Here is a 12,222-nt window from a genome sequence, read left to right on the forward strand (position 1 = left end):
TCGGGACTTTCCCCATGAGGAAAGTCATGTCGCTACCGTTTGAAGCAAACTATTTGAATTGAACCGAACAGCTTTGCGTTTAGAAGGGCTTGATGGAATGGAAAGTGAAGAGGAAATTCCGTCTTCGCGAAGTGCTTTTGTTGTTTTTTGAATGACCATCTTGCTATTCACCTCGACCAGTGCTGAAGCTTTTATTTTCTTGGGTGGGAAGGCTTTCTCTGTCATCACCGCGATGAAAGAAGGTATCACTAGAGGAAATCGCTTCAATTTACTATCGGCCAACTTAACATAGTATTTTCGATGTCGGTCGAGCAGTTTATAATAATAACAATAAAATAATAATAATAATAATAATAATAATAATAATAATAATAATAATAATAATAATAATAACAACAATAATAATAATCCGCTTATTCGGAATTGCCTATATACTCAGATGTTTCCTTAACATCTGTTAGGACTTGAACTGTTAAGTTTTTACCAGTCCCAGACCGTGAATCAAATTGAAGATTAAATCTTAAATAATATAAGTGGGTTGTGACAGTTCTAAACTACCTTAGAGTGATTTTCGACAAAATTTTCTTTAAATAGCTTAAGTACTAAATTACAATTGAAATATTTCACTTCTTCCTGCCTCAGAATAAATCTCCGAATACGCTCATTCTGATTTCCAATCCAGAATGATTATAGCTAATTCCGTGAGCAGGTAGTATGCTTTCTCGTTCTTTTTGTCGCTGTAAAAGTTTAGATAGTCTTTAGACTTCTCAATTCTTACACTATTAGGATGAGAAAGGTCACAAAAATGCACAAGTGTGCAAAAATCTCCGGATATTACACAGATGAAACGGGTAGGGAGAACATGTGATTCTGAAGTGGAATCCCGTGAACCTTAAGAGATGGGTGAAAAAGCTGCAACTCTTCAAATTAGATTACCTGGTTTAGTGGTGGATATGATTGCTGGATGGAGTGCCTTTTTTCATTAAAGCTATTTTTACATTGTGTAGTTGATAAAAAGCTCAATAGAAAACAAGTTGAATTCAACATACTGTAGTCCTTTTTGCTTCCTCAAACCATCTCACTTTTTGCAATCTTAATGCATTTTGTGAATAGTTCCAAACTGGAAGTATCTCACTTTTCCTACATTTTAACATAGGTTGTATTAAAATGTTCCCAATTAGGTGGCAATACTTGGGTGCTTCTAAAATAGAATATAATTCTTTATTGGCCGAGTGTGATTAGACACACAAGGAATTTGTCTTTGGTGCATATGCTCAGTGTACATAAAAGATACATTCGTCATGAAAAAATTAAGCAATCAGACCTAATTGAAAGTTGGATTGTTTGATAAGTAATTGGCAATTAAAATACCTCAAGTATCCTTAGCCATCTGTCATGTATATATGGGCCCTTATTGTCTACTTACATTTTTGGTGGGTTTAGCCTCATGACTTGACATTCCTGAAATAGCTTACAAAAGAATGCTGACAATCTCTTCTATACAGAACGGTCAACAGTTCTGCCTTTTTCTTTATTCATTGGTCTTCAAAAACATTGATTCATAGTGAACGAGCACTGCAACTATTTTAATTGAAAGAATTGTTGATTTGACACCTTTTCAGATGCCAGTACAAGTTATTGCACTCTTCACAAATATACTGAAGATCACTAACCAATAAGCGGTGTGCATTTATAGGAAAGTTCTGTATTACAAAATATGGAAATTGTTGCTTGTTCCACAAATAGGTTGTGCTTTTTAAGAACTATTAATATAAGAAAGAACAATTAGCAGTGACAAAAACTGCAACTCATACTATTTTAGCTTATATTACAGCATCACAGAGAAAGCTTTTTTGCTGCTAGAATTTTACCCATGCATATATGCATAGCAACTCCGTGCAAACAAAGCATAGGATACTGTCAGCTAGTTCTGAAATTTCTGCCAATCTATTGGATAAAATGTTGTTAAAATAGTAATTTAACTACCACAGAATGTCCCACATTTGTGTCTCAAGTTATTGCTTCTTGCATCTTTTTTTGCCTAGTGGCCATTTAGAACTGATTGGTTTAATTGGGAGTCATAAGAATATCAACAAAGATCTTAAGAAAATATGGGCATTTTATCTGAAAGATGACTGAATTTAAAAGTAATCCCTGCTCCCCAAAAGAAAAAAAAATACAAAACTGACTGCCTACCCTCCACATATTGGCAAACTGGGATTTAGTTTTGGTTTTTATTAACTTCTTGAGATTATCTCTACCACAATAAGTGTTTCTTGCATTTGGGGTACAACACATGCTAAAAAAGCTATCAGGGTAGTACTTAACTACTGTTATAATTGATGGATTAAAATAGGGCAATCATTTATAAAATGATCTTCCATTTGCACAAGAAGTTATTCTCCTGCATATTAACATTTATCTCTCCGATATTAGACACATTAAAAAAAAAGGAAGATGAACAAAAGATAAAAACTGAGTGGAAAAACAAAGTTAACAAAACTTGCTATAAATGAAAGATGTGACAAAATATTTATAGGCATATAGCTAGTCTCATGCAAAGGCTGACTCAGAGATCCTCCTTTTCTATCTTTGTAGTCATTTGCACATTCTGCATATTTAACAAATTATCAGTAATGACTCAGTCATTATTTTACCACGCACAAGATTTTACTCCCAAATCTAGAAGAATACAAGATTTTAATAACCAGTATCACTTATTTCCTACTCAGGCCATCTTTTCCACAGGTAGGAATATTAAATCAAAATTTTCCAATAATGGAAATTTCTTATGCAAATGCCTGCAAGGAAAGCAGTACAGTAACAATACTATCACTGCATTTCATGCATTTTTTATAAGCATAATGTGATCAAGTGAGAGTAGTCCTCATTGAACTACTTTGTATAGAGTCTTTTTTTAAATGTAGGTATAGATACCACTTGGAGAAAGTGTTCATAAATTATGACATTCTAAATTAGTTATATGGATTGCCAAATTTTGTAAAATTTGCATGTAGCACTTTTTGATTATCCAAGTTTAAGTATCACAAATAAAAGCTGGAAGCTTCTTTCTTGATTGTTTCCTTTCAGATAGCATTTATGTACCGTAACATAAGTACATATTGTCTGTGAAGGATAAACTTCATTCATTTTAGCCTTTATTAAAGAACATCTAGAAAGGAAATTCAATTTGATTTATCATAGTATATAACCATTTGTAAAATTCAATTTATACAGTAATTGTTACTGAAAATGGCACAGCATTTTAGGAGACCTGAAAGTTTACTGTACCCAGCGAGCACTTCAAAGGGGTTTTAATGATAAACCATTGCAAAATCATTAGGTATGTAACGCTAATGTGATAAACATACAGATAGGCCAGCAAAAAATAGGGATTTACTTTTCCTGAAGTAAAACTTCCCAATTTACAATGATTTAGACATGATGATTTATAAGTTTTACTTAGAGTTCTGGTGCAACTAGTATTGAACAGTTGTTCATTTTTAATATAAAATTTATACTAAAATTCAATCTATTTAAAATATTCATAAACTTAATGTTACTAGTATTCATTTTTAAGATTAGGCTCAAAATTGTTTTCTGAGAACCGACACTGTTCTATTCTAATATGTGTATTTTAATCTTGCCTGAACTAATAAAAATCTACAACTGTAGAAAGAAATGTTTAATACCTGGGAAAAAAAGAAGGAAAAGTGTCCAATGACATAAATCTCAGAAAACAGAACAGCATAAAAGTATTTACAGACAGATACAAGAACTCACTTTAAATCTACCCAAAACTGAATGGGAAATGCTCTAGCCACTAGCTGTAGAATTAGAGAAGTCTTTAACTGAATCTGTATTCAGTTAAAAACAGTACAAGGGCTCTTGTATCAAGATTGAGACAATTGAGAGGTAGATAGTCCACTAGGAAGTCAACACTCCAAGCAGTCTGCCCCCACTAATACATAGAAAACAAATACTCATCACACAAATTGGTTTTCTGAAGATTGCATTTTTGAATATCATAATATATATGTTTCATTTCAGTTTTATTTTTATATATATAAATTCAGTTCATTTAACCTGTCTTTAAAGTTTTGGAGGCTTACATTTAAATTAAGGTAGCTTGTTCAATACCAGTTATAACAGCAGATGACCATTAATATAAAAACAGCCAGGAGAAATAAAACATTTTGCTTAAAAGATTTGACACCAATGATCTTACTGCAAGATCAGAAACTCAGCATCTATGATTTTATCTATGTATTTATTTTGTAGATGGGGCACTAAGCCAGCCCAGTCACATTATTTGATGTTCCCTTCTTCACCAAGTCACTCTTCAATAGTGGTCCCAGCAGGAAGAAGTCGTCTAAAGTATAGCCAAAATGCTAGCTATTATATCACCTGACATTAATGATAAAACTGTTGCTTCAAAGATAGGACTTGGTAACCCTGAGACCATGTCTAGATGACCATATCTAAGTTTCCTAACTCAAAATATGAGACTTTTTCTGAGGTGCAGCCCTTTCATGGCTAGAAGTCTCTGACCACAGATCCCCATTTCAGATCAAGGGCTTGTATTATGACAACACCTTAAATTTCAAATTGTTAGGATTCTGAGTTTTTCAAAACTGATAATCAAAGGATCTTATCTTCAAATAGAAATCTATGGTTAAAAACAGTTTAAATGCTGCATGAAGAGGCTGCATTATTGACAAAATTTATTTAATTCTCAGTTAACTAGACCGCTGCATTAACTGTACCACTGTTCTAAATGATTAGGCAAAAAATCCTGGATTTTGGGCATCCTAAAGTGGGAAGGGACATAGATGAGAGGAGATCCTTGAAATGTAATAAATTCTGACCATATTCCCATATATGGGAATAAAACTTTAATCAACTCCAGCCCAAGTTAGCCAAATTATATTTTAATAGATTGCCTATGTAGATGTTTCACCACGCATCAAAATGCACTCCTGGAAAAGCAGAACTTCATGTCAGTTTTCACGTTGCTGAGAAAATGAATTTCCACTCAGCATTTAAACATGAAGATTTCTATTTTCAATTTTCCATTTGTACAATGACAGCTTTAAAAAAAACAACGAAGGACACAAGAGTGTTGCCATTTTTTTCTTTTTTTAGCAGCAATGAAATACCACTAGCCCCTTCTTTACATATCAAATTCAAGTCACAACCAGTGGTAGCTGCACCACAGTTCACCAGGTACAAAACTGCTAGTTTTAAATTAATAACCTGAAATTTTCCCCAGAACATCCCTTTTTTTATAAACAAACATTTTGCTAATTTTGTACATAGGCTAGCAGGCTTGTTTCAATATGAAAGTGCTAAATCATTTACAGATTTTATCAGTTATGTAGTGCTACAATAAGTGTCCGATATTCTACATATGAACAATCTTGATAAATGGAAATAATGAAATGTTAAGTAAGGCCATCCAATTGCCTTTATGTACATTAAAAGAATAGATACCCATTGGGGGAGAGGGGGAGAATTGGGCAAATACTCAGTCCCACAGTTGTAAAAATTAAATTGGCCTTCAAGCTTGTGTACTGTAAATGAGACCTTTCCAACAGTCCTGCAGCCAATGCCTATTTTCTTCATAGAAAGGAAGCTGCCTTCAAGACATCTCCTCTTGATTTCCAATATCCACAGTGTGTCATTTGAAGCTCAAGTTTCAGGTTCTTCCTATCTTCATAAAACCTTCTTTCCAGTATTAGGTTGCATGATCAAGTCCCACTCCTGGGTTGTTTTTTTCTTTTTAAAATATTCCAATCTACCAATTCATTTAGCGTGAGCTGTAGATAACATGAACCAGTTCTGGAACCACTATATTGGGAGGAACACAAGCTCTTCACTACAATCACACAGGAGGAAAAGTAGTGGTAATTCAATTCATTCCTGGGGCTGGGCCACCAAAATTAAATGAACTTGGCACAACTGGAGCACTGAATTTATATCCACCATGTTTTTCAATCATTTTAGATTCTAGAAGAGAGAAGATACAATTCTTTAGTGTCACAACTTGTTTCTGTAAGATAAGTTATTTACAATCAACAAAAAGTTCTAATGTTAAAAATACCTCAAGAGATCCTCAAAAATCAGTTCTTTACAACTGCATATTAAAAAAAGAGGAGTGTTCTATAAAATAATAAGCAGAAGAATGATTAATATATTATATATACTTTTCCAGCCTTAAAAGAGAAACAAATAAAAATTTAAAATTATCATACTCATCGTATTGAATCTGGCTGGTTCAAAAAAGTGCCCTGATTTAAAAGAAAATGCAAAATCAAAATCAGAGTCACACAAGTGTGATGAACAATATAGAAAATTGATTAAAACGTAGATTTCTCCCCAAAAAAGAGAAATATATTTTAAGCTGTTTCTGTGTCCACAATGTTTTTAAGAGAAATGTCTTTAGACATTCTCATCTATAAATAATTGAGAATGAAGTTGAACATTTTAATCCCATCAGTTTATTTTGTTGCAAACCACATACTGTTATTGAAAATATAATTATTTACACAATTTGAGCTGCAGATGTGGCTGGCCCTCAGACAGAGGGAGCTGGGATGACAAATGAGTGCTGATTCTTTCTGACTGAGAATTCCACAGCAACATACACTTTGACCTGTCTGATACAGCATTTGATTATGTAGTTTCAAAGACAATAGGCTATTGACCTTACAGAGAGCACCTGAGAAATATTTTAGCACAAAGTACACATCTAATTTGAGACAGATTCATTCTTTAGTACAAGAATGTACTAAAGAATGTACTTAAATTTGGAAATACAGTTTCTTGTTTGGATGGAGTTTGGATTGGGTCCAACAGGAACCCTTGTTTGGGACCGAAGGACAAGTTCCGTGACAGAAAGAGATACATGACCGGCAATGAAAGGAGGCATACATCTCTGAGGAAGTGGTACATGATAAGGATAACAGATATGGGGAAGCTGTTCCCGTCAAGAAGATAAATCCCAAAGTGCAAAGTATTTGCAGTAATTTCCTGATCCACCTCCAGAAATCTCATAGTTCAGAAACTATGCAAAATCTTAAAGTTCATTGCTTACCCGGCAAGCACTTCAAAGAGTCCTCATTGAAAACTGAATGTAACAGCTAAGCAGAGACCCATAAATCCTTGAAGTGCAAGACTGACTTCCTGAAGAATGGTATGGGTATCAGTATCTACTCTGACAGGTAGCAACTCTCCAGGGTCTCATTCAAAAATTGAATACACTATTTGTAAACTAGAGCTACTTACAATTGCACCTGGAATTTTCTGTAATCAGAACTTTTACAAATGAGTTACAACCTATCCCTTTATGCCAGCAGATACTGACTGGATAGGCAGCTTCTAGTTGAATGTTTTAGGTTACATATTATAGAAATAAGAGCATTAAACAGGTTATGGGGTGATTGTCTAGGTTGCATAAAATCATTCTCTAAAGGCTGGCCTTCTCAGCTGGAATCCCACAGGTACCAGGCCTCTGATGTCCTGTGATATTTTGCAATATTCCTTGCAAGATACAGGATTTTGCTGGGTGCACAAAAACAGAACAGCCAAACCCAGATAACAAGGTTCTGTCCAATACAGATGACTGGCTCCCCATAAGCTGGTTAGCACTATATATTTTGTTTTGGTGGGATAGCAAGATAAGAGTTTATTTTCATGATCTACGTAATTCAGACTGAACAGAACCATGTTCTTTCTTAAGGTTCTGGGTTGTCTCTTGCAATGAATTTTGTATCTTGTATGTTTCCTGCTGTACCAGAATAAAAATGAGTCCTCCCTCTCTTCTCTAACATATCATATCATATGGCATTTATCAATTTGCTATTGCCATTTTAGCAATGGACAGAGGACAGTCAGGTCAAATCCATATGTCCTCAATGTAGCCTTAAGGCTTGGATCTTGCTGTGCCTTTGTTCTTGGCAGTCAGCTGATCATGTTGACTGTCAGCAAATCACTGCTAATGATGCTAACTACAACTTCCTCAAGCTACATAAGGATTACTAAACTTGGAGCTGACCAGGTCTAGTCCTGAAGAAGGAAAGGCTGTTAGAGAATTGTCACAATGAGTGGCACCTGTAGTCTAATACAGTGCTCGCTTTGTAACCTTCTTCTCTACCTCTGGAATTGCTTCTAGAAACTCATCTGGCTTCAGTTTGACTTGTGAAATAGGGTACATATTCTTCCCTGAAAAATTCCTATGCTTCTGCTTCCTTATGACAGAAAACAATGGTTCTATGTGGCACATCAACCCACATCAGCTGTGGCTGCTGTGGACTGCTTTTTAATGAAACTATTGCTCATGAAACCATGATCAGGTTGTTGATGCTGCTTCTTCCTATAGCTTCCTCTTTGTTGCATAGGAGTTTGACGACCAGTGACTTTCATTCTCTCCAGTGTTCGCTGAAACTTTTTTCTTGGGTATTATCTTCTTGCTGCTCTAGAGTTTGAATATCTTTCTTTGGCTTTTTCTACAGAGATCTGAGGAGCTAATTGCTGACCATGCCTCTCTGATTAACTTTACTAGGCTTACATTGGTTTTGCAAAATCCTTCTGAAAAGGATTCTTTGACCCTTCTGCACTGCTTGCTCTGAAGGCCATCTGAAAAGGACATGTGATTGTTCTTTTCTTTTTCTCGTCAGCTCTAATATGGAGCTGAGGAAAAAGTCATCCATCTTGAAAACGCAGAGTTAAAACTAAAGAAGAGGGGATTCCTCCATAGGAGGGGAAGAAGTCTAAACCAACCTTCTAGTAGAAGAGTTAAAGTTAGCTGATTCTTTTTGGCTCCAACTTTAGTGATCAAGACTTTCCTAATTTAAAGAGGAGGTAAGATGCTCTTTCAGGGCAAAATGCTAATGACGTGAACTTGAAATAGCCATGTAAAATTCAATTAAAATGCATACCATGAGCAGCTCTTCTCTGATCTGCTAATGTTGCTATGTCCTGTAACTGTTTTCTTTGATCTTCATTAAGACCACGTGTCAATGCTTGATACCATACCGGGTTACGATTCTGAAGTGCTGCAAAATATATAGATCTGTAAGCATTTGTAAAGTTCTATGCAAATAAGTCTTAATTTACTATTTTTAGATGCCTCTTGATTACTATTGGTAGATCTTAGTCTGTTCTTTGCTTTCTTGCAGATGTTCTAATTTTGCTTTTGCTGTTTTAATTAAGTATCCTGCTCTGGGATTATTTTTACTAAGAAATGTTATGAATAAAATAAATAATATTAATTATGCAGTCTTTAACCCTAAGGGGAAAGAATGTATAATTAAATGCATCAATCCAATAAAACCTATTTTTATATATGCTTTGAGATATCCTTTTTCAATTTATTATGAAATTAGTTTGATTTGCATATTAATGTGCAATTGAAATTTGACTTTATTACAGAGTAGGATCAAAATCTATTTAATAATTGTTAGCTGGAATGCATCTACAACTGTTGATTAGAAATAATACAATGTGTATCATCACTTGAAATTATTTTATCTCTTCTATTCTTTGATAAGGCAGACATGTCAGAAAAAAATTCATGCAAAATATTATCACCAGAGAAATATTAGGTAAGAGTTAACTGTTGTTCAATTTTGCTGAGAACAAAATCTACTTGTTTCTATTATATGTATGCATATCTTACTTCCCCCCACAATTGCTTAAGTTTTTCTTACCAAAGTTGAAAAATCCAAGGTTGTTCTTTCCTTCCAATGTCATTTATAGATTTTTCTGCCTAGCTATTTCTATAGGAAATACAACCAGTAATCTGACGCTGTAAGATCATTTTGCTACAGTAATAAAAACATTTGCTGTAGCCAAGATAACCTAAATATTTATCTCTGACAGACTAATTTTTACAATAAAAAGTTTAGTATCTACTAATAATTCTGCTAAACTACCGACTTCCATCAAACCTGACTCATTTCAGATTTGCTGAATGCTTATGGTGCAGCTTTTCAAATTCCTTTAATGTGTCCTCTGAGTCTTTTCAAATTACATGCATCCCTTGAGTTCCCATATTTCTTACAAGCACAACACAATACATATTTCAGCAGACACAGGAATACAGATTTCCAATGGAAACTATGGCAGCTCTTACTCTGAAAAATTGCTTTAAATATTTGATATTCATCAACAGGGTTATCTTCATCATCAATAATAGTTGAATATCCCTCCAGTGCTGTCTCTTCAGCATCATCATCTTCCCAATCCTCATCATCTCCATCTTCTCCAGCCTGTTTTGCCAAAATCTCTAAATACTCTTGACCATCTTCATCGATATCATCTTCATCACTTCCCAGTTCTTCTGTGACCAAACAAACGGTTTTAAGAGTGCCCCAAATTTCATTTAGTCTCTTCCCCTTTAATTATTCTATTATTTGTATTGCATAAAATTCCACGCTTTTTAAAAATCACATGGTCTTTAATAAGGAATAGAATACAAATTTAATCATATGATACTATATTACCCAGCTGCCAAATGATAACTGCAAACCAGATAGAACACAAGAACATCAAATGAATTGGGCCAGTGATTTAACAGTGTAAGTCTGCTTAGCTTTATTTTCAAAAATAAAAAAATATTGGAACAGATTGAAGAGCACAACAAATATAACTAGATATATGCAATCAAGGCCTGTGTTCTAGGGACAAATAGTTGCAGAAAGTGAAATATATGTTTCCTGGACCATACTAAATTTCCATTTTGATTTTATCACCACCACTACTCTATTCTGCTGTTCTGAAATTAATCTTCCAAATGGAAAGATCTTTCTAATTTGAAAAATTAAATTAAAAAAACAACAACCGGTAAGTCCATGAACAAGACAATAGAGAAGAAAATGAAACATTCCAGAGAGGATGATAGTTTTTGCATATTCTTAGACATGGCAAAGGACCAATTATTCATACGCAAGAGACCCAAACAGAACAGAAAATAGAGTACTGTAGGAAAAATGAGATGTACATAAATACTTCAGTCCAATTAAAAGGCAAAAAACCACAAAACATACCAAAAATTTCCCGAAAAACTTTCTATAGCTACCTCAGTAACGTTGCTGATCAGCTCTACAGAAAAAAACACATTACCTGCTTCTTCATCTTCCTCTGCTTCATCATCGTCATCGTCACTGTCATTTTCATGTTCAGCATGGCAAGCATATGCTCTTTTTAACCCATTAAATAAAAGTATGAAAGCTGGCAGGATCTGACCCGAAACCTGATTTAAAACCTGTGGTACATGCTCCAAATCAATCAATGCACACAGGCCTAGCACACACATTTTTCTGTCATGAAGTCTGCAATAAGAAAGAAAACATCATATTACTTTTGGTTTTAGGAAAGATGCTATGGATTCTGAGATATTCACAAAGGGCATGGCTGAAGAGATCAATGTACATGCCCAATAGACCTTGTTACGTTTCTTCTTATAAAAGTAGCCCACGTTCCCTAAAGAAGTTAGATGGAAAAGAGGTACCTGTTGTATCTATATAATCCCTTCTCTCTACATTAGAATTTAATGAAGTTAAAGCCATAATCCCAGAGACAACAAGCTTACCCCAAGAAACAGTCTACATCATTAAGCCACTGTGTAATGAAGTGATTTGTAACAGGCTCCACGTTATTGGGGAAGCGAAGATTTTCCAAGGTATTCAGAAGTAAATGAGGATTGTAATAGAGAGCAGCTATGGCAACCTGGAGGCACATTGTCCGTAATTCGCTTGTTTTAACTTCTCTAGTTAATCGTTCTAAAGCAGCTTCCACAAATAAGGGTATACACTAAAAAGACGGATGGAAAAATGTTACTAAAGTCAGAGGCAAATGTTAACACATCGCTGTAGTGATAAACATTTGATTTTCAATATCCATATCTTGCAATGCATGTATTAAATTCTTAACTTTTAAACTCTCTAGTATAACATAAAACACTTTCAGTTATTCAGATCTGCTCTTTCTCTATCTCCCCTCCCCTCTCAGATTTCTTTTTAGGATTAACGGAGATAATACAGATGATCCTAAACTTAAACAGTTTGTTTAATGACTGTTCAAAGTTACAATGGCACAAAAAAAAAAATGACATGACCATTTTTCACACATGCTACATCCCCATGGTCACGTGATCAAAATTGAGACACTTGGCAACGTATTTATGACAACTACAATGACTGCACAAGATCAAGGTGGTTC

At 34.5% G+C, this 12,222-nt stretch overlaps 1 protein-coding gene across 4 annotated transcripts in view; it reads right to left on the reverse strand.

Annotated features, from left to right (window-relative positions):
• Window positions 1-3,670: 3,670 nt before the first annotated feature.
• The window catches only part of IPO7 (importin 7), a 49,069-nt gene continuing 40,517 nt past the window's right edge, over window positions 3,671-12,222 (reverse strand). Inside the window, exons 21-27 of one of the 4 annotated variants that reach the window (XM_081948766.1) lie at window positions 11,594-11,814; window positions 11,125-11,333; window positions 10,136-10,342; window positions 8,940-9,056; window positions 6,255-6,290; window positions 6,104-6,162; window positions 3,671-6,009 (exon numbers count right to left, since the gene is read on the reverse strand). In XM_081948766.1, the coding sequence (XP_081804892.1) occupies window positions 6,131-6,162; window positions 6,255-6,290; window positions 8,940-9,056; window positions 10,136-10,342; window positions 11,125-11,333; window positions 11,594-11,814 (822 nt within the window). In that variant the 3' untranslated portion in view covers window positions 3,671-6,009; window positions 6,104-6,130. Of the gene's footprint in view, window positions 6,010-6,103; window positions 6,291-8,939; window positions 9,057-10,135; window positions 10,343-11,124; window positions 11,334-11,593; window positions 11,815-12,222 lie in introns of all 4 variants that reach the window. The other 3 variants (XR_014175022.1, XM_081948764.1, XM_081948765.1) reach the window with 3 other exon arrangements.

The sequence above is a fragment of the Natrix helvetica genome (genome assembly GCF_964273705.1).
Source record: "Natrix helvetica genome assembly, chromosome: 1".
Lineage (NCBI taxonomy): Eukaryota > Metazoa > Chordata > Lepidosauria > Squamata > Natricidae > Natrix > Natrix helvetica.